Genomic DNA, 27603 nt, shown 5'->3' on the forward strand with positions numbered 1-27603 from the left:
TAAACGTATTCGATTTTAATAAATAATTCGCTACTCGAAAACATTGTTTTCAATTTCACGTTTAAAGTTTCAAATTCAGAAAGTTTTACCTTCATTGGCAATTTCTGTCATTTTTAAACGAGTTACATCAAAGAAACGATATTAAGTACACGTATCCCACTATCCACGCCATCTTTACACCCTAAATCGAAGCAATGAGTCCTTTCAGATATTGTTCTAGTTTCTTGCAGATGAAATAGCCAAACACTTAATGAAGCTGTCAATGGCTATTGTTTCAATGTAAATAATATTTCTAAATAATATTTAACACAGTGCATATCAACTCTCTCAAAACGTGACTCAAATATCGTAATAAATAATTCTCCGCGATCCATCATAAAATTTTTAATACAAACTTTGTATGCTATTACACAAAACATCGTGTTTCAATGTACAAATTGCTATTTCTTAAGGCACAAGTTAAATTTTAAAAAATGATATATAATAATTAGATGTTTGAACGACACTTAGGTCTGCTTTTACATACGTTTATGAAAATCTGACTGAAAAAAAGTTACATTCAATTTAAATTCAGTGTACATTTTTAATAATGTTTTGTTATTGTAAAAATTTAAAAGAAGCATATTTATATTATCAAGTTTTAAAAATTTATATTTTATGGATAACTCTGTTGAGTGATTTGGAAAGTTCATGTTTTCTAATCAGCGTTTTCCGAATCTATGGCAAATTGTTCGCTCACTGACTATACTATTTTAAAAAAATTGTATTAAATTTGTCTGGTAGCATACTTTGATAATCAGGTTCCAAGAAACCTTACGATATTGATAGTACCAATTCAATGATATACAAATTAATATCGATATGTATCAATTCCCAAGCATTACGTTAAGGTATCAGATATCAAAACAAATAGTCATTTGTATTGGTAAGATGTACTTGACATTTCTTGTCGTATTTGATACCATTAAGTATTATTGAAACGCGAACAAGATAACAGTGTAACCAATCTAGTATCTTTGTTCAACATTATAAAAATTGCTTGGAAAAATTTTTTATTCGAGTAACGTATTGGATAGTTTTGAAATACAATTTTTTAATATTCATCGACCCCTAAAACGTAAGCTCGAATCTATTAAGGGAGGAAACCACTGTGACGGATTGAAAAAATCGAAATTTTTTTTATTTCTTTTCAATGCTTGTAAATATTAAAGCAAAATTCGCAAAAATGACAAAGTTATAGAAGATTTAATAGATGTAGAACATGTAATATGCGTAACGCTTGAAACTAACTGTTCTTTACTTTAGGATATTCATTTGAAACTGTTTTATTATTTCTGCTGTGGTAAAAGTTTCATATGAATGGGAAGTGTTTTGATCGAGATAACTGTGTAAATCTAGAGTATTTAGTCTAGAACGATAAGTGGTGTGAATCAAATGTACCGATACACGACTAAAGTGGTCCAACTGGCAACTTATTTAGCCGTAATCCAATTTAACGATGGCTCTTCAGGATTATTACAAATAATGAAGGTCCTCGATATTAAAATTGGACCACAGGCAGACGCATATCGACACAAACAGGACACGCTTCGTCTTTCCATAAACGATACGTTTTAGGTTCTAGAAATGGATGCCCTTTAGAAAGATTAAAAATTTCAACGTTATTTCATAGATAATTTGGTGCAAAACTTTAAACGTGTTTTTCTCAAAACCACATTTTTCAAACTGGCCGGCTCAATAACTCAGCCAATTTTCATCCGATTTACTTTAAATTTTGTATGGTGGTTCCTAATACTATTGTCTTCAGTGGCACGTACGAAATTTTCGATCGAACAATTAATTTCGACGTGGTGTTAAAAGAAATATTGATTTTGTCACAGTTTTTTTAGATTTCCTTCGAAGTTCCACCATTTAATAATAATTAATTATTTTTGAAAAACCGTGCGTGCAACCGAAGCTACTATCTTATAGTTTAAGAAAATTGCATGATTTTTTGTTTCGCAACTTGCAGTGAAAAATTACACGTTTGCTCGTTTCTAACAAATTTTTGGAGGCCTCTCACGCTGGTTTCTATCATGGCTATAATAATTAATATTTTTATACGAAATTTTTACGAGAAGTAGTTCAAGAAATGTACTTTCGAAAACATTAAACATTTATTAGGAAAAGTTTCATAGTTACGCCCAAAAAATTCTTGAAAATTGCTTTTATTTTCAACCGTCACAGTAGTCTCCCCCCCCCCCCCTAAATATACACTTTTTAAATTTGATATAATTTGGTTCAGTTCGCTTAGCATTTTGTTCTATCAAATTAAAAAATAAATATATTGAATTTACACAGGCTCACGAAAGTATTCGAACGATGACATATGCCTAATTGAACCGTGGACTTACTCCCGTTTATAAGTTTTGCAATTTCATTTATAGATTTTCCTTCTTTGTATCATTTTATTACCAATTCTCTTTCTGACGTTTTCCGATTCATTTTGAAAGCAATTCGATTTTAAATAAATACTCTTAGACCAATAACGTATGAACTGAACAATGTTTGTTTACATTCGCCCTTACAGTTCGAATATTTTTGTGACCTACGATTTGCACTCGACTGTCCCCTCTGAAGGGACATCTAGCAAAGAATTTGGATGTACACTCTAACGAAACACGATATTGTTTTAAAGTGATTATATAAGACAAAATACATAAACAAGGGATATCAAAAAAGATATGTTTACTTGGATATTTAGTATCTATTTCGTAAGAAAGTGTGTTTGAGTTAGTAGTAGGTGGTCGAAGAAAAGCCTCCGAGTACAAAGGGTTAAATCTAATGAAGTCTTCCTAACTCGGATATATGTTATTTGATATCAATGAAATCTTTACAAGAAGTAGTTTAAGAAATGTATTTTCCGAAAACATTAAACATTTATCAAAAAAAGTTCTACAGTTACGCCCAAAAAATTCTTGAAAATTCCCTTTATTTTCAACCGTCACAGCGGTTTCCTTAAAAAATACGTATTACTATTTATTTCTGAAATCTGTCGTTTGGTAGCAACGATCTGCTAAATTCGCGACACGAGAATCAATTAAAATCGTGTTTTCAGGTGCGAGCGAAAGGCAGAAGATGGTGGGACACGGTCCCGTCTTCCCAGCAGTCCGAAATACAGCGAGTATTCGGTCGAATGCCAGACACCGAGGAGGATTGGCCGCGTTTACCAGACGGCCCGTCGTGGACGTGGTGGTTGTTGGCGATTTTACCTTTGGGTCCCCAGTTGCAAGTGGGAATCCTCGGGACGACGAGTCTGGAGAAGAGATTGAGAGCCATCGAGAAGACTTTGGATCACATGGAGCAGAGGCAGCTGACGGTGGCTCCAGCGACGTCGGAGGAAACGACCACCTCGTCGAGCATATGCCGCGACGGCGGTAGCATAACGGAAACGAACGTTTCCGTCGTTCAGCAGTCTTAAACGAAAACGGGTATAGGGGGTGTAGGTCCTCGCAGGACGAATCGTTTAGACCCTTAGACCGCGAAGAACAAAAAGGGATTAGAATTTCACTCGATGTACAAAGTACTTGCGGAGTAGGTTATCGAAGATTGCCACTTTTTACTCGATGTATTTAATATCCGGAAACGAGGCGAGGGAGAACCCACGGTTCGAGATCGGCCTGGTTTTTCCTAGGTAAGTCGGCTCTCGGCTTTTCTTCTCATACTTAACCCCGTTAATTACGTTTTAACTCGAGTACCCTCTCAGTTGGTACTCGTTAAACTTACGCGTCCGAGCGTCTTATCGATGGAACGATGATGCAGTTAGGAAATACGGGACGAGGATAGTGCAGGGATAGCCCCATTACTTGCTTCGTCTGAACAGTCGAACATTCCGGGTGGAAGCAGCGTCCGTTTAGATAAAACAAATATCCACGTTTTGTTGATTTCTGGGCGCACCGAGATCTAGCAGACTTCCAGTCGGTTATAGATTGGCTATATTTTAATTAAACACGCCACTTGCGAGACAAAAGTAAGGGCAAGTGGTATTTACTCAAAATTTTAGAAAATAATAAATTTGAAGTTTTATAGATCACCAGGCTTACTTGTGTTACAAAAGTAAACAGATTTATTTAAGGATCAAGGGATCCTTATGGGTGTGTAGTTCAAAGTTGACGAGAATAATCACGTAATGTTGTCTAGAAATCAAGAAGAAGCGAGGCATTCCAGAACTTTAGCATATTTTGAGACATCGAGCAGATTTAATACCTGGAGATAGAAGAAATAGCAGTTAATGACTTAACACGTTCACTGTTCAGTGAACCTCGTACGAAGAGAAGTGAAACAGTATGATCTCAGCAGATGGAATACTTTCTCGCAGGTTGTGTATATAACTTTCATTAACTACAAGTAAATATACATGCTCTAAATGATTTTTTCTTTATACTGTATTAATGGTTATATAAATGATATCTAGTATGATTTCTTATGGTTTACGAATAGCAGTTGAAGGAAGGTATTGATTATATTTATTGTCGCTCAAAAGTTGGAAACACTCTTCGATGTTTAAAATAAAAAATCTTTTACAGGCACATAAATGTTATAAATCCATATGGATTTAGACATTTTGCCGCTGAGAACTCTTGATAATCTTTCTCCGCAATCTTCTTGGAAGAAGTAAATATTTATTGATGCAAACTTTTGCTTAATGAAGGAAGATTGTTGTATGTCTATAAAATATGATCAAAGTTAAAACAGTTAAATGATTGTGTTGATATTCTATACAGATTAAAAATGCAGAAAATGTTCAGTTCCTAAAACGTACGAGTGACTTTTGCTCATAACAGTGGACGCGTTAGGGAAGAAGTCTGGTTTACTTCAAGCACTCGTAAAAACGTATTCGAGCATCATTGACTGTTCTCGAAATATGTACTATTGCGTCGAAAGACTTAAAAGAACAGTTATTTTATAATATTCATGGTACAAAGCATTTGTATCCTCCGAACCGAAAAATAATAACAATTGCGAAATTGCGAATTCTGCAAAGAAAATGTTCGATTTTGGACAGAAATTTAAGCGTTTATTGGAACTTATTTCGAGGAAAACAATTTTAAATATTGAAGTTCACCTCAAAAGTATAGAAGATATCTTTTCGAGTCTTGACGATCCATTTGTCATTACGTGTTATCGATACTTGGAAGTTGAAGAAAATGTAGCAAGCAAATTTTTACCAATAGGGCTTATACTTTTCAGCTGTTGACTGTAGGTTCTGTTCGAATCGGACGCGTGTCGCGTCTGGAAATGTTCGACTGGCGATAAGAATACTAGCGCGAGAGCCTGATCATCTTAAGTAACCATTGATTATTCGACCAAAGCAGGCGATCCAGAAAGTCACATATCCGAGACGTAGGATATCGTTTACCTCGGTAAGGCGTCACGGCCCTCTTTGCGCTGTTGCAATACGCAAATCTGTTCTTCCAGAATATTCTATATACATATATCTATATGTATACACACATTTATGTATACACGTACACAAGCAAACATATACGTTGCAATCAGAGGTACGCGTGTCGTCTTTACGCTTACGTTGAGATCGAAACCGACTCGAAACTTTTTACCTTGTAACGAATCACGCGAATATATACTCATAACGATGGTACAACGGCGAGGATGATGTATTTATTGTGGGTGTGCTGAGTACAAAACGTTCACCGGACCCCGTACGAAAGATGAGAACGTTAGTTTTGTTTTAGCTTTGGCGTGTTCTCCGAGACGCGATTGAAGATTAACCGTTCCGAAACTAGTGAAACGATAGTTTAGACTCTGGTTTCGTAATTGTAGAGCGGAAGTATCGAGGAGACTAAGTACCAAAAGGAATGTTTCCTTAATTGTGAAAAGAAACGTTGAACATTCTACGTTTAAACATTCTAATTCGTCTCATCTTGGTATTTAGCCTCTTTGGTACACTCACTGGTACAGTTGCAAATTATTATTGCGTCAAGTGTGTCGTTCGATTTTTCGTTTCCTTGAAATTTGGACTCGTACGACGCGTGTTTAACTTCTTAATTTTTGTTTTGATGATACTGAACGTTGTTAGTGAGACATTATTATGTACTCGTTGAAAGTCAAGAAAGTACAAATATTTCATTCGCACTTGTCGTAAATTTCGTGGGAATTTATTTATGCTCGTGATCTGTTAGGACTCTTTAACGCGTCTCGTATGCTGACAATCGCTGACATGGTCTGGTCGATAAACGTAGCGATTGAATACCTAGGACATGTTAATTCGTGTAAAGGAGAATTATTGGGAAGAACGTTCTTTTCCCGCTCAGCTTCTCACAGTCGGCCATATTTGTTAGAAAGAAGTTTACTACAACGACCAGTACGTGTGGCAATGCGCTCTTGAAGTGGCACGAAACTCAATTTTTTATACTGTCTGGCCTGTATTCAGAACGCTCTAGTAGAACGAACTATACTCCTTTACTTTTCTTAACGATATATATTAATTAATTCAATTGTGTTTTCCTAGAATTTATCGAAAACGTTTGACCATTAATGTTTAACACCATTATAAAGTTTATTAAAGATTCTGAGGTTTTAAGAAAATTCGTTAAATTGCACTAACAATCGCCAAATCGAGAATATTCTCAATAAAACATTAGAAATGTAACGTTGATAATTACGCTGTTCGCATCGGTTGACATAAATGCCGCTATTAAAAAATTAACGGTCGAGATTAATTTTTTCTATCAGAAAAATATTCGAGAAACAAAGGCGTATCGTTTAGTGATAATACAGTGTTATGAATACGAGCCTTTAAGTTTATTCCGTCGCTCATAAGACTTTTTCGACTACGGTAGCATATAGTAATTTATTTTCATGCGGTTTTTTAATGTCATTCAAGACATAATAGCGATCGTCCGAAGAGCTAGGAACGTCATATCAATCATGCAATCAAACATATACAAAGGAAAAAAAGCGTATGCGCCTGTTGTCATGATTATTAATCATTATTATTGTTATTATTACTATTACGATTAAGAAAAGTACTATTACTATAAAGTGAGTACTGTCTACACCACTATTAGCTTTTAGCGTCGTCGATATTCTATATTATTGAACGAATAACGACAATGATTAACGAATTGGCATTATTCGAATACGTATGTATATTTCCGATTCTCGAAAGTGTGTAGAGTAAAAGGAGGAAAAGAAAATAATTTTTTTTTTTCATCGCAGTTTCTAATCGATATAACGAGCACCGGCTTCGTCTCCAAGGAAATTGAACGATGAACGGTGTTCTCCGACTTAGATTTATATTCTCTTCTCTAGACTTTTACGAAGTTGTGAATCATGCATTGTGATATTACTGTATAGCCTACCTATTGTATATTGTTATAACATACATTACAAAATAGTATGTAATGTCACACAACTTTCCATTTTTACTTCAACATTTCTATATTTATCTTCATCTCTTCATATGGAATTATTGTAATAAAATATCATGAAATCGAACATTTTTGAGTATTTATTTAATTCTATATAAATTCACTCATTCGATTATACCACGGCATTTATTCGAATATGGCTTCTTCTCACGAATAATGAATTATAATTTTGAAAATTGAGAGGAATCAGAATTTTTTTTACCAATTAGAGCAGCCGCATAACAGTCGAGTTTATGATCTCAGTCTTCCGCAAAGATACAATCTTTAGATTAATTTCACGTGAATTTAGATAATGTGCTTTTACTTTCAATGCAATCATCAATAATTGAAAATCACAATTAATAGCGTTTAAGATGTAGCACCATCAAGAAACAAGCTTAAAACTAAGTAAATATAATTAAGATTATCGTAAGCAAAATAAAATCCAAAAATTAATAAAATTTCAAACAAAAATTTACTTCGAGTTTCAAATTATATAAAATTCAACGAGGCATCGAAAATTTTTGTTTACAAAAACTAGTTAAAATGACATTCTAACATTTAAAATTACATAGCATATTTCGTAGAAGTTTCAAATAAAAAATTAAGTATACAACTTGACGTTCGTCATAAAAATTTCAACTTCTTTGTGTAGGAGAACGCTCAGCAACTTCTTTACTTTAGATGTCAAATTATATGTTCCATTTTAACTTCTGTTCTAGAAAACACACATTTTATTCTTCATGCTTCCCATTTTGTTGTTACTTTTGTTGTTATTATTATTTATACAGAGTGTTCGGTCACCCCTGGAAAAATTATAATGGGAGATTCTAGAGGCCAAAATAAGACGAAAATCAAGGATACTAATTTGTTAATTGAGGCTTCATTAAAAAATTATAGAAACATTTCCGGTCACACAGTATATTATCGATAAAGAATTTTTTTCTCGAAAGTACGTAGGATTTCGGGGATATGTCCATTCACCAAAAATGATTGTAATTGACTACCACAACCAAAAATAATTTTTTCAGAACGATTTAAAAATTTTTTTTTTTGTCGAAAAATTTCATATTTCGAATTTTTTTCTGAAGAGTGGGTAGGATTTCCAGGGTATGTCTACTAACCAAAAATGATTGTAATTGACCCCCGTAACCGATAATAATTTTTCAAGAATGATTTGAAACTTTTCAATTTTGCCGAAAAATGTAGGCACCTACCCCCTGTCGATTCTTCTTGAAAATTCGTTTTTAATTTTTAGAAATTTTGTTTGACGCCCTACAGTAAAGTTGTCTAATATTTTTTAGTAGGTGCCCGTAAGCTCTACTTCAGAAAAAAGTTTCATTAAAATATATTCACAATTGTAGGAGTTATGACTGTTTGAAAATTGGACCATTTTTATGGGGTTTTTCTCATTTTGCGGGGTCAAGGACCAACTTTTCGAATATTTTGCGATTTGTACAAATTCTCCATCAAAATACGCGCAGTCTGCTTTTTTAAACATTAAAATCGTCCAATCCGTTCAAAAGTTATGATATTTTAAAGATTCGTATGAAAATTCGGGCAGATATTTTTGGTCAGAAAGTATATTTTCGGTTAGGAATTTTTTTCTCGAAACTGAGTAGGATTTCGGGGGTATCTCTGTTGACCAAAAATGCTTGCAATTGACCCCTGCAACAAAAAATTTTTCCGTGAATGATTCCAAATTTTTTAATTTAATTTTTTAATAACTTTTTAACGAATCCTCAATCAACAAATTGATATTCTTCATTTTCGTCTTATTTTGGCCTCTAGAATCTCCCATTAACATTTTTCTCAGTGAAAAACCCAGTGGCCGAACACTCTGTATATTACAGATTCGTATAGTAGGCACACAATAATCCATAATAATACGATATGAATTTGAATAATTGAGATACATTTCCTGGAATTTGTTTAATAAACAGAGGGACTTTGTGTTACATGAATTAAAATACCGACCTCGTTAAACATCAATGTTTTTAGGGATTCGTTAAAGGGTCAACTGAATCAGTGAAATGTTAACGTCAACAAAAGTAAGGACAGTCAAGGTATAAAATAAACCTGTCTAACACACAATGTATTTTTTTGTTCTAGGTGTTAGGGATATCGAAAACATCCCATCAGTTAATATCATAGACGTTACATCCAATGTATTTTTTCAGCCCCATTTCTCTGAGGCTCTAGAGTCACATTATAATTTCGTTGTCACTCGTAACATTACCAGCACGTTATAGAAAACGATCATAACGCCTATTATGGTAGAATTAAATCATATTGCCACGTATCTCACGCACCGACGGAAATGAGTGTTGGTCGCTCGGCTCCAATACGCAGCACATCTTAAAAAACTCGTGTTTCAAGTCAAAATCCTGTTATCGATAGAACCTGTATAAATTAAAGAATAACTCTAATCGTTATTTATATCTAAAGGTTAAATTATTATGTTTAATTGTATTTAATAAAAAAAGCGGCCACTCAGAAAGCTCCACTTCCCAGGCCCCTCGCACTGAGTACAAGGGGTGAACGATCATCGATGACTGAGAAATTGAACAAAGTCAACTTCTCGAGTCCTCCTCACGCTCAGGGAAAGGAGCTACCTATCCTCATCGTGGTTGCATCAACTCTGCGTTTAGGCACAGAGCAAATTAGATCTACTACAGAAATGATCCTGTGAAGTATGATCTTAATTTCTCCCACCGTTTGCAGCGTATATCTACCATTCACCTCGTAACTTCAACAGCGAGAAAGCGGTTAGCCTGTTTGCCCTCTAGCGTTAAAAAGCGTGAACCACAGATTGCAACACACTATTACAGACGATCTCGTCTGTGATACTATCTATGCATGCACACATGTATCTACAGTGAGTCACAGGGGTATCTGTATTATCGGAATTGTAGAATTCATACGATTAATATTTTTTATCGAGTACGAAGACATTAAATTTACGGCGTATTGTTTAGATTTCCAGTCGTAATTTTTTTATTCATTTTAAATAAACTGTTCTTCTGTTAAAATGATGTGTTAAGAATTAGATTTTATGACCTATTCGTCTCTGTTAATTTTCGTTGCAAAACATGTTAGTTACATTTCATACTTTATTCTTTCGAGTTCTGAAAACTGATCTAGATAAACTTACTTCAGGGAAGAGTAAGTAGGGATTCCGCCTTTCATGAGTATTCATTTGCAATGTAGTTGATGATTTGCTTGAATATGATACCTTCCATTGGTCCAAAACACAGCCTTGTCCAAAGTGATAACAGCCTCTCCGGCGCTAAAATCCAGTGATAAATTCTCTTTTCATGCCTCGGAGATCCAACGATTCACTCTGAAGATAAATATCACGATTTAAATCTTACATTTTTATTTAATATATCAAAGCTTCGATTCGCCACTCTCTGGGGTTGCAAAACTTTCATTATTAACGTTATTTAACGGAGTAGCACTCTTGATTAGAAAGCATTAAGATGAAGTTAGTGGCAGTTTATAATAATTGGGATATTTTTGAGGATCCAAGGATTGTTTGCCAAACCAACAACTCAATTTTTGGGAAGTTTGTAAAATTTCCAATCGCAATGTCTTACGCGAATTTATATCATGACTAACGTAGTTCACTATCTGAAAAATTAAACGTACAGTAACTATAGATTTACATAGATAAAGAGACTCGACATTCATATAGATTGTCTTACAAATAACAATAGTAAGTGACGAGGAGAAAAAAGATTACATTTCTGTTTGGTTCTGAGAGAAATTTATTCGTACGGTGTTACTATAGTTACGATTTATAATTATTTCAATGAGTGCGATTATTATATTGGTTGACTATATCAAAGTATAAAAGTATACAAGTTTTATTTGAAAATGTAATTACCTGGTGAGCGTCATCCGACGTAACAATATATCCCTCGAGAGCTTCACCTTGGACGAAAGCTTATGCAAACCATTTCCGATCTTAATTGCCTCAACCTTAATAAAGTGTCTTGCCTATAAGCAGGCAGTTCGTAAGTGTTTGCTGGACAGTGAAATCTTCTTGATCCCTTATAATTTATAAGCGGTTCCTTAATTTCGCTTTTAAAAAGATATCCATCGGTCAAACCTGTGCAAAATTATGGTCGTTATTACATACATCGGAAAAAATTAGTTACATTTAGAATAGATTTAGTTCATTGCTACCTGTTAATTATATATTCTATATTGTAGGAAATATAAAATATTCGATAATAAATATTTAATTTTTTTTTTTTTCTTACTTGATAAATAAAAAAATGATATTTTAATCTTTTGGAGGCGCCGGGTATCGATCCCGGTACCTCTCGCATGCTAAGCGAGCGCTCTACCATCTGAGCTACGCCCCCGATAAAGTTTAAGTTCAAAAAGAGAATTATTATGTAAAAACCTCAGCATAGACTAAAATATATTTTCGAACAATATTACGAAGAAAACTTATAATGAATTGTAAGATAGATTTCAAAGGAGGAATGGCAGAGTATCGAAAACATAATATTTAAAATAAATATAATTCATGAAGTAACAAGAATATCCAACAGAGTAACTGTAAACAAAATATAAATTTAAACAAAATTTGTCCACTATTTTATGATTGAAGAGTATGTAAGGGACAATATGACAGTATCGAAAACAATATTTATAATAAATATAATTCATGAAACAACAAGAATATCCAACAGAGTAACTGTAAATAAAATATAAATTTAGACGAAATTTGTCGATCATTTTATGATTGAAGAGTATGTAATGAACAATCACAGTCTGTCTTTTCGTAATACTGAGGCATAATTTTACTGTTTAATTTGTATAAAATAATATTACAACCCGTTCATCGTATTTTTATTTTTCGTAGGTACTAACGTTGGAATCACTGAGATTCCTGAATGGGAACCACTGGTCTACGTTCTAAAAGGGACAAAGAAATGCCCTTGTACACGCACGCTCTGTGGAAATCCAGAGGGTGTGCTGAGTGGTGCTCGCGTAGCAGGGAAACAGGTCGCTAAAGAGGATCAGTCGTACTGAAATACACGTTTCGATCAGTTCGAATATTGACCCGAAACGATTACCCTCAATCCCCGGCAATTTTCACTCGATAATGATTGCCTGTGCTTTTCCAAGAGTTTCCAAGGTTTTAACAACTTAAACACCGGGTCTACTGTGACATATCGTAAAGTGGTTACATCTATTTCAAAATTAGCATAACAGAAAAACGTAGGCCTAATCTCCAGGATTTTCCATGAATGGAAAATTCATTTTAAATGCACCACTTTGCATGCAACTCCCTTGGCTGATCACCACTTTGTTTTCGTGTTTCTCTCGACAGGTTACGTAGGCCGTCTTTACGCTCCAATCTGGCTAAATCGATGCACGTTTGAACAAAAATACATCTCACTCCTATTACCGCCAATAGAAAACTCTTCAACCGGGTCGCTAAATTGTTTAATTTAATAATTTAACGTAAATATCAAGTAATATTAAATATGTTACTAGGATAGTAGGAACGCGACGAAGGTGAGTGTTAACTGTGTTGTAACTTTACAATTTTCACCGTGCAAGTTTTCCATCTCTATGCTCCTGTAAACGACACAGGACTTTTTCTCCTTTCAACTTGTCTGCGGATCACGCGTTTCTTTTCGTCATCTTCTTACCGTTCAGGTCGTGGACGAAATCTTTAGTCTCGTCTCCCTTCGAAATAATTATTTGAGAATTCGACATTCCTGTTTCCATTTCTCCAAACCATTTCAAGGTGCACGTAGGTTTTCTATGAATCAGAAATATCGGTGGAAAAGAATTATTTTCTGAGAAGTTTTAAGCCTTGCATTTTTTTTTAATCGATTTTATAAGTAACAGTAGCCCTTAATTCATGAGAATGAAATGTTTCATAGATATTTTTCGACACGTTCCTCATTCGAAGTGAAATAAAATACCAAAAATTCAAACATCAACCTTTTAAGAGGGTCGTTGTAAAAGGGAGATTTCAATCTTTGAAACGTCCCCAGGAAGATTATTTTAAGACTCCTTCTCACGCAGTTACGATAGTCCAAATATTGTCCTGATGCTTATGACCGGTGGTGCACGTAGCTTCCGGTAAGAATTCTCGATCCCGAAGGTTCCACGCCTAATTCGAGCTCGTTTCACAGTCCCAATGCTTCTGCAATCATGCATGCGTGTCTAATGATAGCCCTGAATAATGCACAATAATTTTCGTTTTAATCGCGAAAACATTTATTTGACGTTTGATTTCACTGGCTGTTTTGTCTAATAATTCCGGAAACGTTCACGTCGAGTCACGATGAGGATAATTCGGCCGAAGATTAGGATAACTTCAGGATATCCGATACTTAACTATCCGAATATCATCTTTGTTCATTAAAGCGGGCAAAGGATAGGAAATTGTCCAGTGGATAATCCATGCTTGTGCGATCACGCTCGTGCATGGTTGCGTAATCCATTCTTCTACTGGTTGTTTTTCAGATCGCTTGTGGCCGATCCCGTGCAGAACGTTCTCTATAAAAGCAACGCTATAATACATAAATCGACTATTTGCACGTTGGTATCTTCGATATGTGGCTGAATAAGTGGGTTCTTTATGGTTTTGTGCTCGCTTGGGCACATGCGGACCAAGACGTACAATTAGAGATCCCTCAGGGTATGCTGAAGGGATTGAAGACCGAAACTGTCCTCCATAACAAGGCGTACTACAGTTTCAAAGGTATACCTTACGCAGCACCCAATGTTGGACCCAATAAGTTTCGAGTAAGTAAAACTCGCGAGTGGTCTGTGAATTGAGTGTTGTAATGGTGATCAGTGATAGAATATAAAGTAAAAATTTATAAATGGTACTCCTGGTTAGGAATTGTAGGATGGGACAGATTGCCATTGAATTCACGATGTTTTCATTCCTTTTGTAATAGCAACTTTAATCAAATATTTTCTTTCTCATAAAGTAATTTGAAGTAGAACAATGAATAATATTTTAAAGTCCGTTGTACTTACTTTACTATCAATAATATAATTCGTCTTGATGCCTGCGTTTACTGATAATAAATTCCAAGTATTAATTACTTGAATCTAATTTCTAGATGCCAGAGCCAGCAGACTCTTGGGGGGGCGTTTACGACGCGACCAAACAACGTTCAACGTGTCCCTTCTTTTGTATATATAAAAACGGCCTTGTCGGCGATGAAGATTGTCTCTATCTCAACGTTTACACCCCAGCGCTGGACAAGGAAGCTCGTAAAGCCGTTATGGTATGGTTTCACCCTGATGGCTGGGATTCTGGCTTAGGCGACGACGTGCTTTTTGGACCGGACTTCTTACTCGAGAACGACGTGGTGCTCGTCACCGTTAATTTCAGGCTTGGCGTGCTCGGTAAACCGAATCATAAGCTTCTATCAAGCTCTTTACGTTTCATACAATTGCTCTAAAAAGAATATGCTACCCATTTCTGTACGTATTTCAGGATTCCTGAACACTGGAGACAAACACGCTCCTGGGAATGCTGGCATGAAAGACCAGGTTATGGCGTTGAAATGGGTGAAAGATAACATACATTTCTTCGGTGGCTGTCCAAACAGAGTGACTATCTTCGGTCAGAACTTTGGAGGAGCTTCTGTTCAGTATCACATGTTGTCTCCCATGTCAGAAGGTAGCAAAGAGAGTTTCATTGGATTTACGAGTACATGGAATGCAAGCTCTTCGTATTAGAAACTTGTTGAATTCTTAACAAGCCTAATCTGTTACATTTTAGGCTTATTCAACAGCGTCATTGAGCAAAGTGGAAGCGCGGTTAATCCATGGAGTATATCGTACAATCCAAAAGAGCAGGCTTTTATGTTAGGCGAGGCTCTTGGAATACACACTACAGACACCGGAGAGTTGGTACAGAAATTAACAGAGGTTAACTCTAAAGATATCTACGAAGCGTCGAATGAGATCATGAAGAATCAGGTGAAGTAATTTAATTTAAGATACTGGATTTCTACAACTCGAATCTCTTTAATTTTTCATAATTTCATAAATCAAAAGAACCATCCTCTTATTATCGTACTACTAAGGCTATTTTTTTAGTACAATCAGTGGCACGTCTACCATGGTGATTATATTAATTGTAAAATGTGTAAAATATACTCAAACAACGTTTTTGATGTTTGCTCTAATACAGAACATGCTGAATGGATTCATGCACGCTTTCGTTCCATCGGTGGAAGTCGATTTAGGACAAGATATATTTCTGTCGACCGATCCATGGACGCTTTTGAAATCTGGAAAAATCGCTGACGTGCCAGTAATGGCTGGAACCGTCGCCGACGAATCTAAATTCTTTGCACAACGTATGTATAACAGCGACCTTTAACCTTTCATTTACCACGGATACCCTTTAAATGCTTTTCGTCTGCTCGTAGTAAAAAGTTTGTAATTACTAGTAAGTACACTTTGAATTAAATAGAGATGTTGGACAGCATCGAAATGTTAAACACCGAGCCAGAGTTATTCCTGCCGGACGATCTAAATTACACCGATTCAAACATAAGAAGAGCATCTGGCGAATGTTTGAGAAGATTCTATTATGGAGACAAGCATGTGTCGAAGGAGAATATAAACGAATACTCTAAGGTAATGTTTTTGCGTTACGTATATCTGAATCAGAATGATTAATATGCTTTGCATTAATTTCGTTTGCGCGTTGTAGATGTTAAGCGATGTTTTCTATAACGCGGGGCAATTACTTTCGCTTGACATTTTGGCAACTCGAAACACAGCGCCGATTTATGAATATTTGTTTACCTACGAGGCTCCTCTTGGATATATGAGAAATATTTTTGGCATGAACGATGGTGAGATCGATATTATTACAGGAAAACAATATACAAAATATTATATGTTTGTTTATTTACTTTTATCACAGGAACAGCAGGAGTTGCGCACGGCGATGAACTGAATTATTTGTTTTACTCAACCGCCTTTAAAAATCTACCTGAACCAGATTCCTCTGTAGAGAAGATGACGAACATAATGACTAAATTATGGACAAATTTTGCTAAAGACAGGTCGGTAATAATCATCAATGTTGATATCATTTTTAATAAATTTCAATATTTATTGTTTCGATAATCTAAAGATTCTTTTTATGGATTTACTAGCCGATTGATCATTTTTCTTTCAGAAATCCCACTTCAAAAATGGACGACGACATTACAGTAAATTGGGAACCAAGAGGAAACGACAATAGTTACCTCAATATCAACCAAGAATTAAAAATGGAGAATAATCTCATGCAAGATAGGCATAATTATTGGAAAAGGAAGTACAAAAACATACTTCCAGAAAATGTGTGATATAAGTACCATTTTTCAAATTCGGTAGGTATAACCAAACCGCAAATATAATACTTATATTCATACAAAAACATTGTAGAATACAACTGCATTATAAAAATGTACGTTAATGCTTATTTGTCGTTAAATTCTTCTCTCTTGTTTCTTATGAAACTATCTAACACGATTTATATACGATTTATTTGAAAATTAAAACATATTTCTTTTTGAATTTTAAACTTCAAATGCAGGATTTCAACGAAGTGAAATAACTCCACATACTTTTTCATCGACCTTAAACTTCCAATTGGACCCTTCATGTTTTTAATGGGGTTTCTAATAATTAATACAAATATTTGAAAATATTCCATTTGTAGCTACGTCTTACGAAACGATTCACCACAATATTAGTCTAAACAGTCCAAATGCAACCTCCCAAAATCTGTGCTGACACATCGAGAGCCACTGGTTGTGTCATGGGCGCATATCTTTCATTCATCGAGCACCATTTGCGTTCTTCTCGTCTCGCTTCGTCCTCGGCTATTGGTTCACCACTCGCATTCCTGTCCCGTGTTTACCAAGATCGCATAAGTTTGCAGGAACCCCAGCTCTGTTCAATCGTCCATCGGCCAATAGCACGGCGACGTTTCGCACGACAGAGGTTACGAGGCGTTCGTGGAATTACTACTAGCCTCGAAGACGCGAAAGAAGCAGAGAACGAGCCCGCCATCTTAACGATTCCACGAACTGACCAACGTGATTCGCTTTCTTTCTTCTAATCGTTACCACGTTGCCATCGTCGATCTACCATTTGTTCACCACTCACTTTTGTGCTTCGTTTGTACTAGGCTGTCAGAAACGTGAGGAGACCTCGAGCCACGAAGCACGTGCTCGCGTGGGCGGCTGTAGCGTGAATCTCGTCCGTTCAAACGCGCCGTGGAATCAATACGAACACTTCAAACAGAAATCTGTAAAAAATTCGTGTCCATAAAAGCTATGTTTTTTCACACAGTGGCTAGATCCTTCAGGACAAAGATTTAGATCTTCGACAGTCCTGGTTCACTCGACTTGTGCAAACCTATCGTAAACAATCGACATGGCTTTCGTCAGAATCACGCTCAGCCCTTGACCCTGTCATAAATCTGTGACTAACCAAATAGCAGCAGACTACTTTCAAAACATTCGAACGAAAGGTTGACGTTAATCTTACGATATCTTTTACTCGAATATTGTTGAAAGAGTATTTTACGTTCTTTTCTGTGCCATTATAAAATACTAGTATTTAATTTTATTTGAATCGAGATGGTCGAGTCATTGTCTAAATTTTATTACGTACGAGCAAAATTATTTTGACAGTTCATAATATCGATACTTTGTGTAACAAGTGCGTTATATAGGTTTGGTTTCTATAGATTTTTGCATGTTAATTTATAGTGTTATTAATATTAATCGTACTGTGAATCGTCGTATTGATATTCAACAAGGGCATAGAGACGAGGATAAGGAAAAGACGGTCGCGACGCTTAAATTTCCGCGCCAATCTTCGTTGCTCGACTTCGCGGAAAGATGTCGGGCAATTAAATGATCTCGAAATTGCCAGGAGAGATGATCGAGATGCTGCGACAGTGGACTGTTTCTCGAGATGATCTTCAACATCTTTGGACCAGGCTCGCATAGAAGGGCAGCTGGTGTCCATTTCATCTTATAAGTCGTTAGATTCCCTGGACCAGTTCGACCGCTCGTGTCTGCCACTTCCCTTTCGTTCATCCCCTCTCTCTATCAAACCGATTGGAGTAAGTATCTTGATACTCAGAGTTGGACGTTATTCGTATTCCGTACTTCTTAACGTGATCAAAAAATTCGTGCGGTTCTCAACACTGAAATAATGAATCTTCTATCCAATCTATATTTCTATATTTTAGATAATTTCATAAAAATCTCTCTGCTCCCTAGTAAAAGAGCTAATCAAGAACCGTCTAATGACCTCTTAAATTTAATAAAATGGATGATCAAAAAATTGATCGAGGCTCGTCAGGTGTAACTTTGCAAAGTAAATCTCAGATCTGATTACCCGTGTAATTCATCGACTCGCATCGCTCATTTTAAAATTATCTCGTAATCTCCGATAACGTAGTACAAAAACGACGCCCAACCCGTTGCACTATGTTTGAACCACGCGTCGAGATGATCTTCAGTTTCTACGTATCAGGTTTCCATGACGTCGAGTTGATCTCTTTCATCTCGATTGGCTGGACCACTTCTTTCATAATTCGCGTACCGTTCCACTCCCGTTTTCGTAGACAGCCACCTCTTTCGATTCGGTCTCTCTTTTATCATTTTCCTTGTTCGTGTTTCGCTAGCCAACGCGTACCAGGCGTCTCCGTTGCTTCGTTTCATCGAAGGAGGATGGTTCCCCGATGTCGTTGTCTCTCACAGACTCGTCAGATTCTGAAGTCTCGTCGGCAGTCGAAAGAAGGAATGTCGGATCAGTGGCTCATACGATCGAGAAAGTACCGAGTACTCGAAAAATGTTGTACCCTTTAGCTCGTCTAGCAGGGATGGATATGGGCTTCGCGGTCAAACGGGCTTCGATTTGGGATGGCTCGAGGCTTTTTACAACAGGAGCACAGAAAAGGAACCGCGCGCTTCTCGAGGGTAGTTTTTACCAGTAAACATTTCGATTCTTTCATTTATGCAAGCTTTAACCGACTATGTAATCCTTTAAGGCGGTCTTTGATCCTTTTTCGAATCATTTTTTAACATGATTCCAGAATTTTACATCGTTTTTTCGCTATTATTACGTATAGAATAGATGTTGTACTCGTATTTCAATATAGACGTTCCTTGTTCAAATAAAATGGCAACAAAATCTGAAATATTAACTTTTATGGAGGTAATCTTTAAATAGTCATTTCAGTTGCATAAAGCACACTCTCTTTCTTGTGTAAAAGGATTTGAGAGAAAATTCAACCTACAAAATGACCCCAGGAAGATCGTTGTTCGACCTCTGTTCGCAAAGTTGCGATAGTTCAAAGATCGACAACGTGCATAGCAAGTGTCTAGATACATTGACACTGGGCGAAAGACTTCTATCTGCGTCCATTTATGTCGCTTATCTCGTCTTGACGGTCGACAGTCTGTTTCGATGCCTCAAGAAATTTATGACCTCCCACCGTCGCGAGGGGTCAACGAGGGTTACAGTGTAAATAAATATTTCGTTGAATCCGCGATTCAACGGTGAAACGAATGAAAATAAAATTAGTAATCGCGAACGAGGTTGACAGGCTGTTCGACAGGCGTTGCGCGCGTCGGGACGCGTCGCGAGTTTCGACGCGGGGGCGGTTATGCACGCGGTGATATGCGCGCGACGGGGGTGGCGCGCTGGCGCTGTCAGCCATCATCGGCAGAGATCGATAACCCGGGATCGGTGTGCGTGCACACGTTCGAGGCTGCCAAGGAAAGGCGAATAAAAAAGAGAGATCGAAGAAAAACGAAATAAGGGTGTGTGCAGGGGGGTAAAAAGACATCATAAATCGCGCGGCCGAACCTGCGACATCGGTCGCGAACCCCCTCGTTCGCCATACGATCCTGGCCGCAGTGAGACGGCCGGTTGCTTAAGTGGCTGAACGCAGGGGTCCAAGGTCTCTCTGCCCTGTCTCCAGGCGGTCTGCTCGTTGAAAGTCGGCTGGAGAAAAAGATGCTGCGGAGGTTTTTATCGGTTCCTTTCGAGGGACGAAGCGTCGCCGGTGCCCGCCACCTTGCCAGGCGAGCATGCAGCGACGGAGATACATTCTCCCGACGAGTAGCTGGGTAGGGGATTGCGTCCGTGTTGCGCCACGATCGGAGGGTGAACTCACCCTACCGTCGAGGGGGATGCTTCGTAGTTCGCCTGATCACCGCCACGACGCCACGCGTACGCTGTTGCCGTAAACATGGCGTCTGGATTCTCGAGTAAACGCGTATCGAGTTGCTGGGTGTGAAATCTTTTTTGGAAATGGGTGAAAGAGGTTTCGGAGTAAACGTCGTGCGATTCCACGCGATCCTCTTTACAGAAGCTGCCTTTCTTACGTTGCAGAGCGTGCAAAAATGTCCGAGACGCGGACCAAATGAAACGAAATGGCGTTTTTCGAAGTAACGAATAATGTTTATATGAATTGCTATATCATTAGTTCAAGGTACAAGGAATTATAAAAATTAACGAGAAAACCTAAGTACAAACTTGTCGAATCATAGTTTTATGTCAACTTTATTGATTCAAATGATTTGAAAGGTAATGAGAATTTATTGAGTCTGCCTTCAACACGTTGACTGTCAGACCAAACCTCTCAAATTGTCCACGAAAACGAGACTTTATTTTTAGACAACTGAAAACTAGCATACCCATCATTTCTTATTGAACTTATTTTTACAGACTCGTTAAAATTCAAGAGTCCTATCTAGATTTATTTTCTTTAAAGTTAATTAGTTTCTGGCCAACTACAAGTTTAGATATAAAGAATGTCAAAGAAAATATTTTTATTATAAAAAGTCAAGGTCATTTTCATTTTTTTAAATGGCATTGCATATCTTTTGCTTTATATTATTGTAGCTCGTTATGACGAATTTAACGACCTGGTATATGTACCATGAACTATTAGTACTCCAAAAATTTAGGTTTAATCAACAGAAACGTTAATATCGAAAATTATTTTATTTCAATTAATGTACAATAAGTGCTCGAATTGTAAGCCATTTTCTTGTAAGCACAATTCCAGTCGTCTAAACAAATTTGTATTAGTTGCAGTTATAATGCTATCGTGACGAACTCCCTCACATGCTTCTGTTGATTAAACCTAAATTTCTAAGGCCAAGGTCATCCGAAGGTCATGGTATACCAGGTCATTGAATTCGTCTTGACACGAGTTATAATAATATAAAGAAAAAATATGCAATGTCATTTAAAAAATGAAGATAGCCTTGATCTTTTGTAGCTGACCAGAAACTGATTAACTCTTGTCTGAAACATATTTGCATCAGACTATTGGAAGTATAATATTGACGATCGAGTCTTTCAAAGGTTTTTGGGTGTCCTCTTGTCGAAAGCTGCCTTCTCCATTTCGTGACCAGACCTTTTAGGACCATGTCTCTTGTTCTTCAACGTGGCGACGTCTGGTCGTAAACAATGACGCCTGCAAGGGTGCGTGGCTTTCGTCAGAGTTGCACTCAGCCCTTGTCCCAGCCATAAAACTGTCGCCAGTCATATAGCAATGGCCTAACTACCTTCGAAACATCCCTAAAATATAATACGTTGACAAACGTGTAAACATAGCGTATTTAATCAGAATAATTTCTAGAATTTTAATTGTCATTCGACGATACGAATACGCGAGACGGAGGCCAGAGTTTACCGAAACCGAATGGGAGAAAGAGGTATTACGGATGGTATTACTACTTGAACAGGGTTACAGAATTATTGATAGGAGTAACGGTCCTCGTGGTCCTTGGTATTATCTAAAGGGGTCGATGCACGAGGAAATTATATAAAGATTTTTTACAAATTGCAATATATTATTATTGATATTCAATTGGTACATCGACGGGAATACTATTTAAAAATAAAAAAGAACTTTAAACACCGGTTATGAAAAACAGCAGCGTATAATGTACTTCGTCTATCATTTAATAATTCTTTAAATATTTAATTTTCAGATCCCGTCACGCGCACAGACTTCACGCGTGCCTGCCACTCATCCCCTGTTGGATCTCTTTTCATCGAATTGAAAATTATTTTAAAACCCTCGACACACATTTAAAACGTGGCTTTTAAGATTTTGGAGTACTCTCATTAGCGCTCGAGGGGTCCTTAAATATTAAATTGCAAGATTCTGGTCGCGTGTACGTCGTCGAATTAAAATACATTTTCGTTCGTCCCTTTTGATATTTTCTTCCGTTTCCCTTTCTCGTTTCGCGTCCGCACGGATCAATGGCGCCCGCCATGTAAGACAATCGACGCCCGGGCGAATCTTGAGAGAACTTGAGGTATCGAGAGTTCATCAGCGCGCCGGGGGTGCGTATCGGCGGTTCGATAGCCAATAAATACGGGGGTGCTCGGTGATCGGGAATAGGAATTCCCGATTGGTTCTCGGAACGGGGCTGCATACGAGAACTAGAGGTTCCGACCGTACCGAGAATCGATAAATCGAACGTGTAACGCTCGCACGCTCGGCGAAGACTCGACCGGAAATGGAGCAGGCCGTCATCAATCCCAGAAGGTCGAGCCAATATTTCCGATAGCCGTCTTATCGGTTTCCAATTGAAACGTTCCCCGGGGACGTCGTCGACCGAACGAGCGTCCACCCTCTCAAGGATGGCGACGATTCTGATTTTCTACCGGCCAACCCTTGTCCAAGGGCTGCACACTTTGTGTTTATTGGAAAACAAGGGCGGTTTGGTAGTAGGGTAACACGAGGTTGCAGGGGGTGATTTTCAACCCCTCCAGAGAGGGTGGCTGCTCCCGTTATTCATTAAACGTGTCACGCTACAGTCATCGACCCATACGCGTTGTCGTGGATCCTGTTTCTCTGCAGGGGTTTCGCGCAGCTGGCAGCTCATCGAATTTAGGGGCGTCGCAGCCGGTCTGTTCTGTTGTAGATGAAACTGGAATAAGTCGAAACAGGGGGAAATGGACACAGAGAAATTTTTACAGCACCGGTTATGCATTTGCATAACTCGATCAGGAGACACGAGAAGGTTCTTGCTCGAACTTTGAACGACCAGATGCACGCAATAAAAGGTAAGCACATTAGCGGGCGTTATTCCATTATTTCAAGTTTCCATGATGAGAAGCAATGTTCATGTTGGTTATCGAAGTCGTCTGGAGACGCTATATAACTGTTTACTCTGAATTAGTTTGATGGTAAGATAACCTTTTCGTTTAGTTTTTTTTTCTTCGGACATTTCAACTTTTTTTTTAAACTGTAATTCGCGATCAGTTCCTACCAAGTTATTAATAACTTACTCGAGTAGTTCATGTAGCTATAAACTAATTTAAAAAAAAATCGTAAAGTTTCTAAATATCTCCTGGCAGAGCTTCCTTTGCTGCTGTCAAAGGGAAACATGTGTACAGAACATTTGCACTCCAAAGGTTCAAAAATATCCCGGGAATAACGTGTGTTTCTTTGATCTTAAAAACCGGACGAGATGTGCCAAACAGATTAAACCGACGTCAAGGAGGTGGCCTGCGCTCGTTGTCATGATATTAGAGAAGTATCAACATTGCAGGAGTTTATTCTGATTCCCTTCAATGAATTAACGTTCGATGATGACGTTGTGAAACCCATCGGGCGGAAGTGATTGAATCACCTCCGAAGAAGATACTTTTCACATATTTAGATTTTTCTTTTCAAATTATACTTATATTTTAGAGATACTTTCTAGGTTATTTCTTGCCTCATTATTGTTTCTACAGTACCAGATCTTGTTTTCTGCATTTAGATCTCGTAACAATATTGTGTTATCTATGAAATTTATTTTGTTAAAAATCAATGACCATGATTTTATTATGAAGCTACATACCGGATTCCTACACATTAAAGGAATTCCCTTTTCTATCTTTTCTTCATTTTTTTATATTTATTCCTAACATTTCAAAAGTATTTGGTTCTGAGAATTCTATAATTTTGTCAATATTAATTTTTCCCCCATAGATGATAACTAAGCCTGACCTTGGATGAGTATTGTATATATTTTGTGCTACGCTACTTCCTTTTCTCATAGTAATATCATTATGAATACACAAATAGATATTAAATTTCAGATTTTCTTTATCTGGGTGCGTTTCTTTATTTTGTAGGTGCTCTACATTCGGCCTTTTGACACCACAATACAAATACAAAGCATAAAACGGAACGGAGCCATGGAAAGAAATGGGTTAGAACCGACGAGACATGCGATTATTAGGAAAGTAGAAACATCGAGTAACGAGTTGAGCCACGGTTGCAATCGACAACGAAACAGTTTGTAAGTGTTCCAAAGCGAGTAAAAAAGGTTAGATGCATAGATAGGCAAATTGTATATCTCGATAAAAATTTTAATTAATGAATAAAAGATAAACGACCGTTGATCCAGTATTTATGCAGTTACAGTTGCAATTTGAATCTTTCAACACTAATCCTCCCTACTATGATAGGCCAAATGATCAGTCTTTCTTTCTCACTTTTACGAAGCAACGTAATTTTTGCATTATATATACTATAGAAAGTTGTATTTTGAAGTTTATTCGTAAGATATCCTTCTCTTTTATGTTGCATATTTTTTCTTAAAGCATTGAATTCTAAGAACCTACACAAAAATATTCAATATTACTTATTACTCTAAACGTGCATTAGTATTTCAACAGTATTAGTATATTAGTTATTTTCATCGGATAGAAGATAAAACACTCATGAAAATAAATTTTCTTTCAAGTCGATACGGTGGTTAATTCGAGATTAAACAATTATTTACGAAAAAATAGGATAGTAATTATGTAAACACCCTGTATACAAACTTAAATTCATTTTCAAATAAATAAACAATTTATAGTCCAGTTTTATCCCACATCAGTCGTATAATCAATAGGCATGTAGCGTCAAAGTGAATGTGAAAATAAACATAGAAGACAGCAAAAATTATAGTAGCTGGTATAGTCATTGGATAGAGGATGAAATGCTCTTTAAAACGAGCATTCGAACAAGTCGATAGCTTAATTAGTTCCGGAGATATAGCGATTTTAATTTCAAGTCGATGCGGTGGCTAGTTACGCAGATACGAGGGTCCAAAGCGTTTGTTTACTTTCTTACTACGGCCTTGTCAAGGTCGTTGACCGTACGTGCTCGTAGTAACTAGGTCACTGGGCCACGATAGTCACAAGTCACGTACGAGACAGAGAGGTCCGGCGCGACGCGTCAAACGAAGACAGCGATAGTCGAATCAAGAAAAATTACCATTTACATAAATTGCGATATCTCGAAAACGAAAAGTCGAATCGACAAAAACGAAAAATCATTTTAAAAAGGAAGATTGATCACTTCTAACCATGACTTAGTTATGGAGAAAACACTAGTAGCTTCGGGACTGCACACGTTTAAAGTTTAACTAATTTTAATACGCGCTGTTAGAGTTTTTTAAAGCGGAGAGTGGAATTTCACAAATTGCTTATTAATAATTGTACGTCGTTATTGCACTGCATAAAACATGATTTAAAGAATGAAATAAAATATGTCGTTCAGACTTAGAGATAAATGTACATTCGGGGTGCAAGGAAGCACATTTAACAATATTCTGTTACGGAAAAGTTGATACAGTGATATATAAATACGTAGATAAATTCTTATGTTGCAAAATTATGTAATGTTATAGAAAACAATGTTTTCTAAGCACCGATCGCGAGGGTACAGTGCTCTGTAAAAATTCGTAAGGGAACCAGGCCAGATGGGCGCGAAATCGTTGCTCGTAGCGCGCTGTATTGCAATTTTCCACGTATTCGCGACGGCGATGTAACAAATCGTTGTAAACTAAGTAAAGTTTGCAATTACCCAGGAAAACAGAAGGTAAAGCGATGTATTACCGATAAACGCGGTCACGTTACATTTGTAAAGTTCACCTACTCGCAGCGTGCTAACCTGTTACGCGACGCGACATTTTGTATTTAAAAAAAAGCTCGTTCACCGACGCTTATCGAACATAACACTGTTCGACGCGTGCCCCACTCCTCTCTCGCTCGACTCTGCAATTTATCAGTGCCATTCCTTATCGCGTAAACATGCATTTCCTTCCACAACGCTCTCTGAGCAAACATAAATCTTTCACGGACAGGCTTGTTATTTGTGACAAATTACAAACTTAAGTAACGAAACAAATGTGAAAAGAAAAGGAAAACTGGTCCATTAACAAGGTAACCCTAGCAGATCCTGCCTTGGACGTCAAAACATTCGATAGTTAGAGATAATTAGATTCCACTCAAGAAAACTATAATAAAAGTTCACATAAACATGTGTTCCATTTGACTCCATTTTCAAGTTGTAGACTTTCTTTTTGAATAATAGATGTTCAAAACGACCTCCTTGCATTTTAACACTTTCACTGTCACGTCGCCCATATATGGGTGACAGAGCTTCTAACAATGGAACTGAAACAATTAATTCTCAAGTTGAAATGTTAAAGCAAATAAATTTTAATAAGCTTCATAAATTTTAGTGAGGTTACGAGAGAAAGTACTACGACAAGTTTTAAGTTATGTAGTTTACAATTGTCTAAAATCAAAGTTTTGGTCTTGTAAATAATTTTACGGGTTTAGATTGGCAGTCAACGTGTTAACTTGTCAAAGGGAACATTAAAAATAATTAATATCGTAACGTCCTAAGCTTATCAGCGTTGGTTCATCGAAGTGAAAATTAAAAAGTTTGTAAGATACGTGGAAAATAGGATTCTCAACAATATTTGTTAAACAAAGGTATCAAGGTCAAGTGCATGCAGGGACGCGTTAAGTGGATCGTGGAAGATTCTTCGTGACGTCGTTATAATTTCCTGTCATTGTCGTACGCATATGACGAAAGGTGTGTACGCGCGTGTAGCGTATACTACAGAAAGAGGCCCATTCATCTTACCCCGCCCGTTGTTAATGACCATTTTTTGTTTACAGATATTGGATAAGTGACAGCGCGAGGTAGCAGGGACGTATGATACTCAGGGACACGAGCACATAGCGACCTGGGGCGTAGACTGCTGTTGCGGACATTAATTAGGGTGGAACAATAGAGAACGAGATTTTTTACCAGGAACACATCGCGTTAAAGAGGTCGAAGCGTGGGAGTACCGTCGCGCTCGATGCC

At 37.1% G+C, this 27603-nt stretch overlaps 2 protein-coding genes and 2 non-coding genes across 4 annotated transcripts in view; 2 read left to right on the forward strand and 2 right to left on the reverse strand.

Moving 5' to 3' along the window:
* The window catches only part of LOC143345522 (LON peptidase N-terminal domain and RING finger protein 3), a 111729-nt gene extending 104232 nt beyond the window's left edge, over window positions 1-7497 (forward strand). The window contains exon 9 of the mRNA XM_076772743.1: window positions 3098-7497. Within this exon, the coding sequence (XP_076628858.1) occupies window positions 3098-3460 (363 nt within the window). The 3' untranslated portion in view covers window positions 3461-7497. The remainder of the gene's footprint in view (window positions 1-3097) is intronic.
* A 2400-nt stretch (window positions 7498-9897) lies between these two features.
* Window positions 9898-10112, reverse strand: LOC143345976 (small nucleolar RNA U3). The gene has a single exon (XR_013080365.1). It is a non-coding gene; the product is annotated as a small nucleolar RNA U3 (small nucleolar RNA).
* A 1597-nt stretch (window positions 10113-11709) lies between these two features.
* Trnaa-agc (transfer RNA alanine (anticodon AGC)) lies at window positions 11710-11782 on the reverse strand. Its single transcript has one exon. It is a non-coding gene; the product is annotated as a tRNA-Ala (tRNA).
* Window positions 11783-13987: 2205 nt separating this feature from the next.
* On the forward strand, window positions 13988-16855 carry LOC143345961 (esterase FE4). The gene is made up of 9 exons (XM_076773679.1): window positions 13988-14192; window positions 14519-14807; window positions 14899-15084; window positions 15187-15386; window positions 15601-15769; window positions 15886-16052; window positions 16129-16273; window positions 16345-16486; window positions 16603-16855. Exons 1-9 carry the CDS (start codon window positions 14001-14003, stop codon window positions 16772-16774), a joined length of 1662 nt encoding a protein of 553 aa, XP_076629794.1. The 5' UTR covers window positions 13988-14000; the 3' UTR covers window positions 16775-16855.
* Window positions 16856-27603: the final 10748 nt, after the last annotated feature.

The sequence above is a fragment of the Colletes latitarsis genome, chromosome 9 (genome assembly GCF_051014445.1).
Source record: "Colletes latitarsis isolate SP2378_abdomen chromosome 9, iyColLati1, whole genome shotgun sequence".
Lineage (NCBI taxonomy): Eukaryota > Metazoa > Arthropoda > Insecta > Hymenoptera > Colletidae > Colletes > Colletes latitarsis.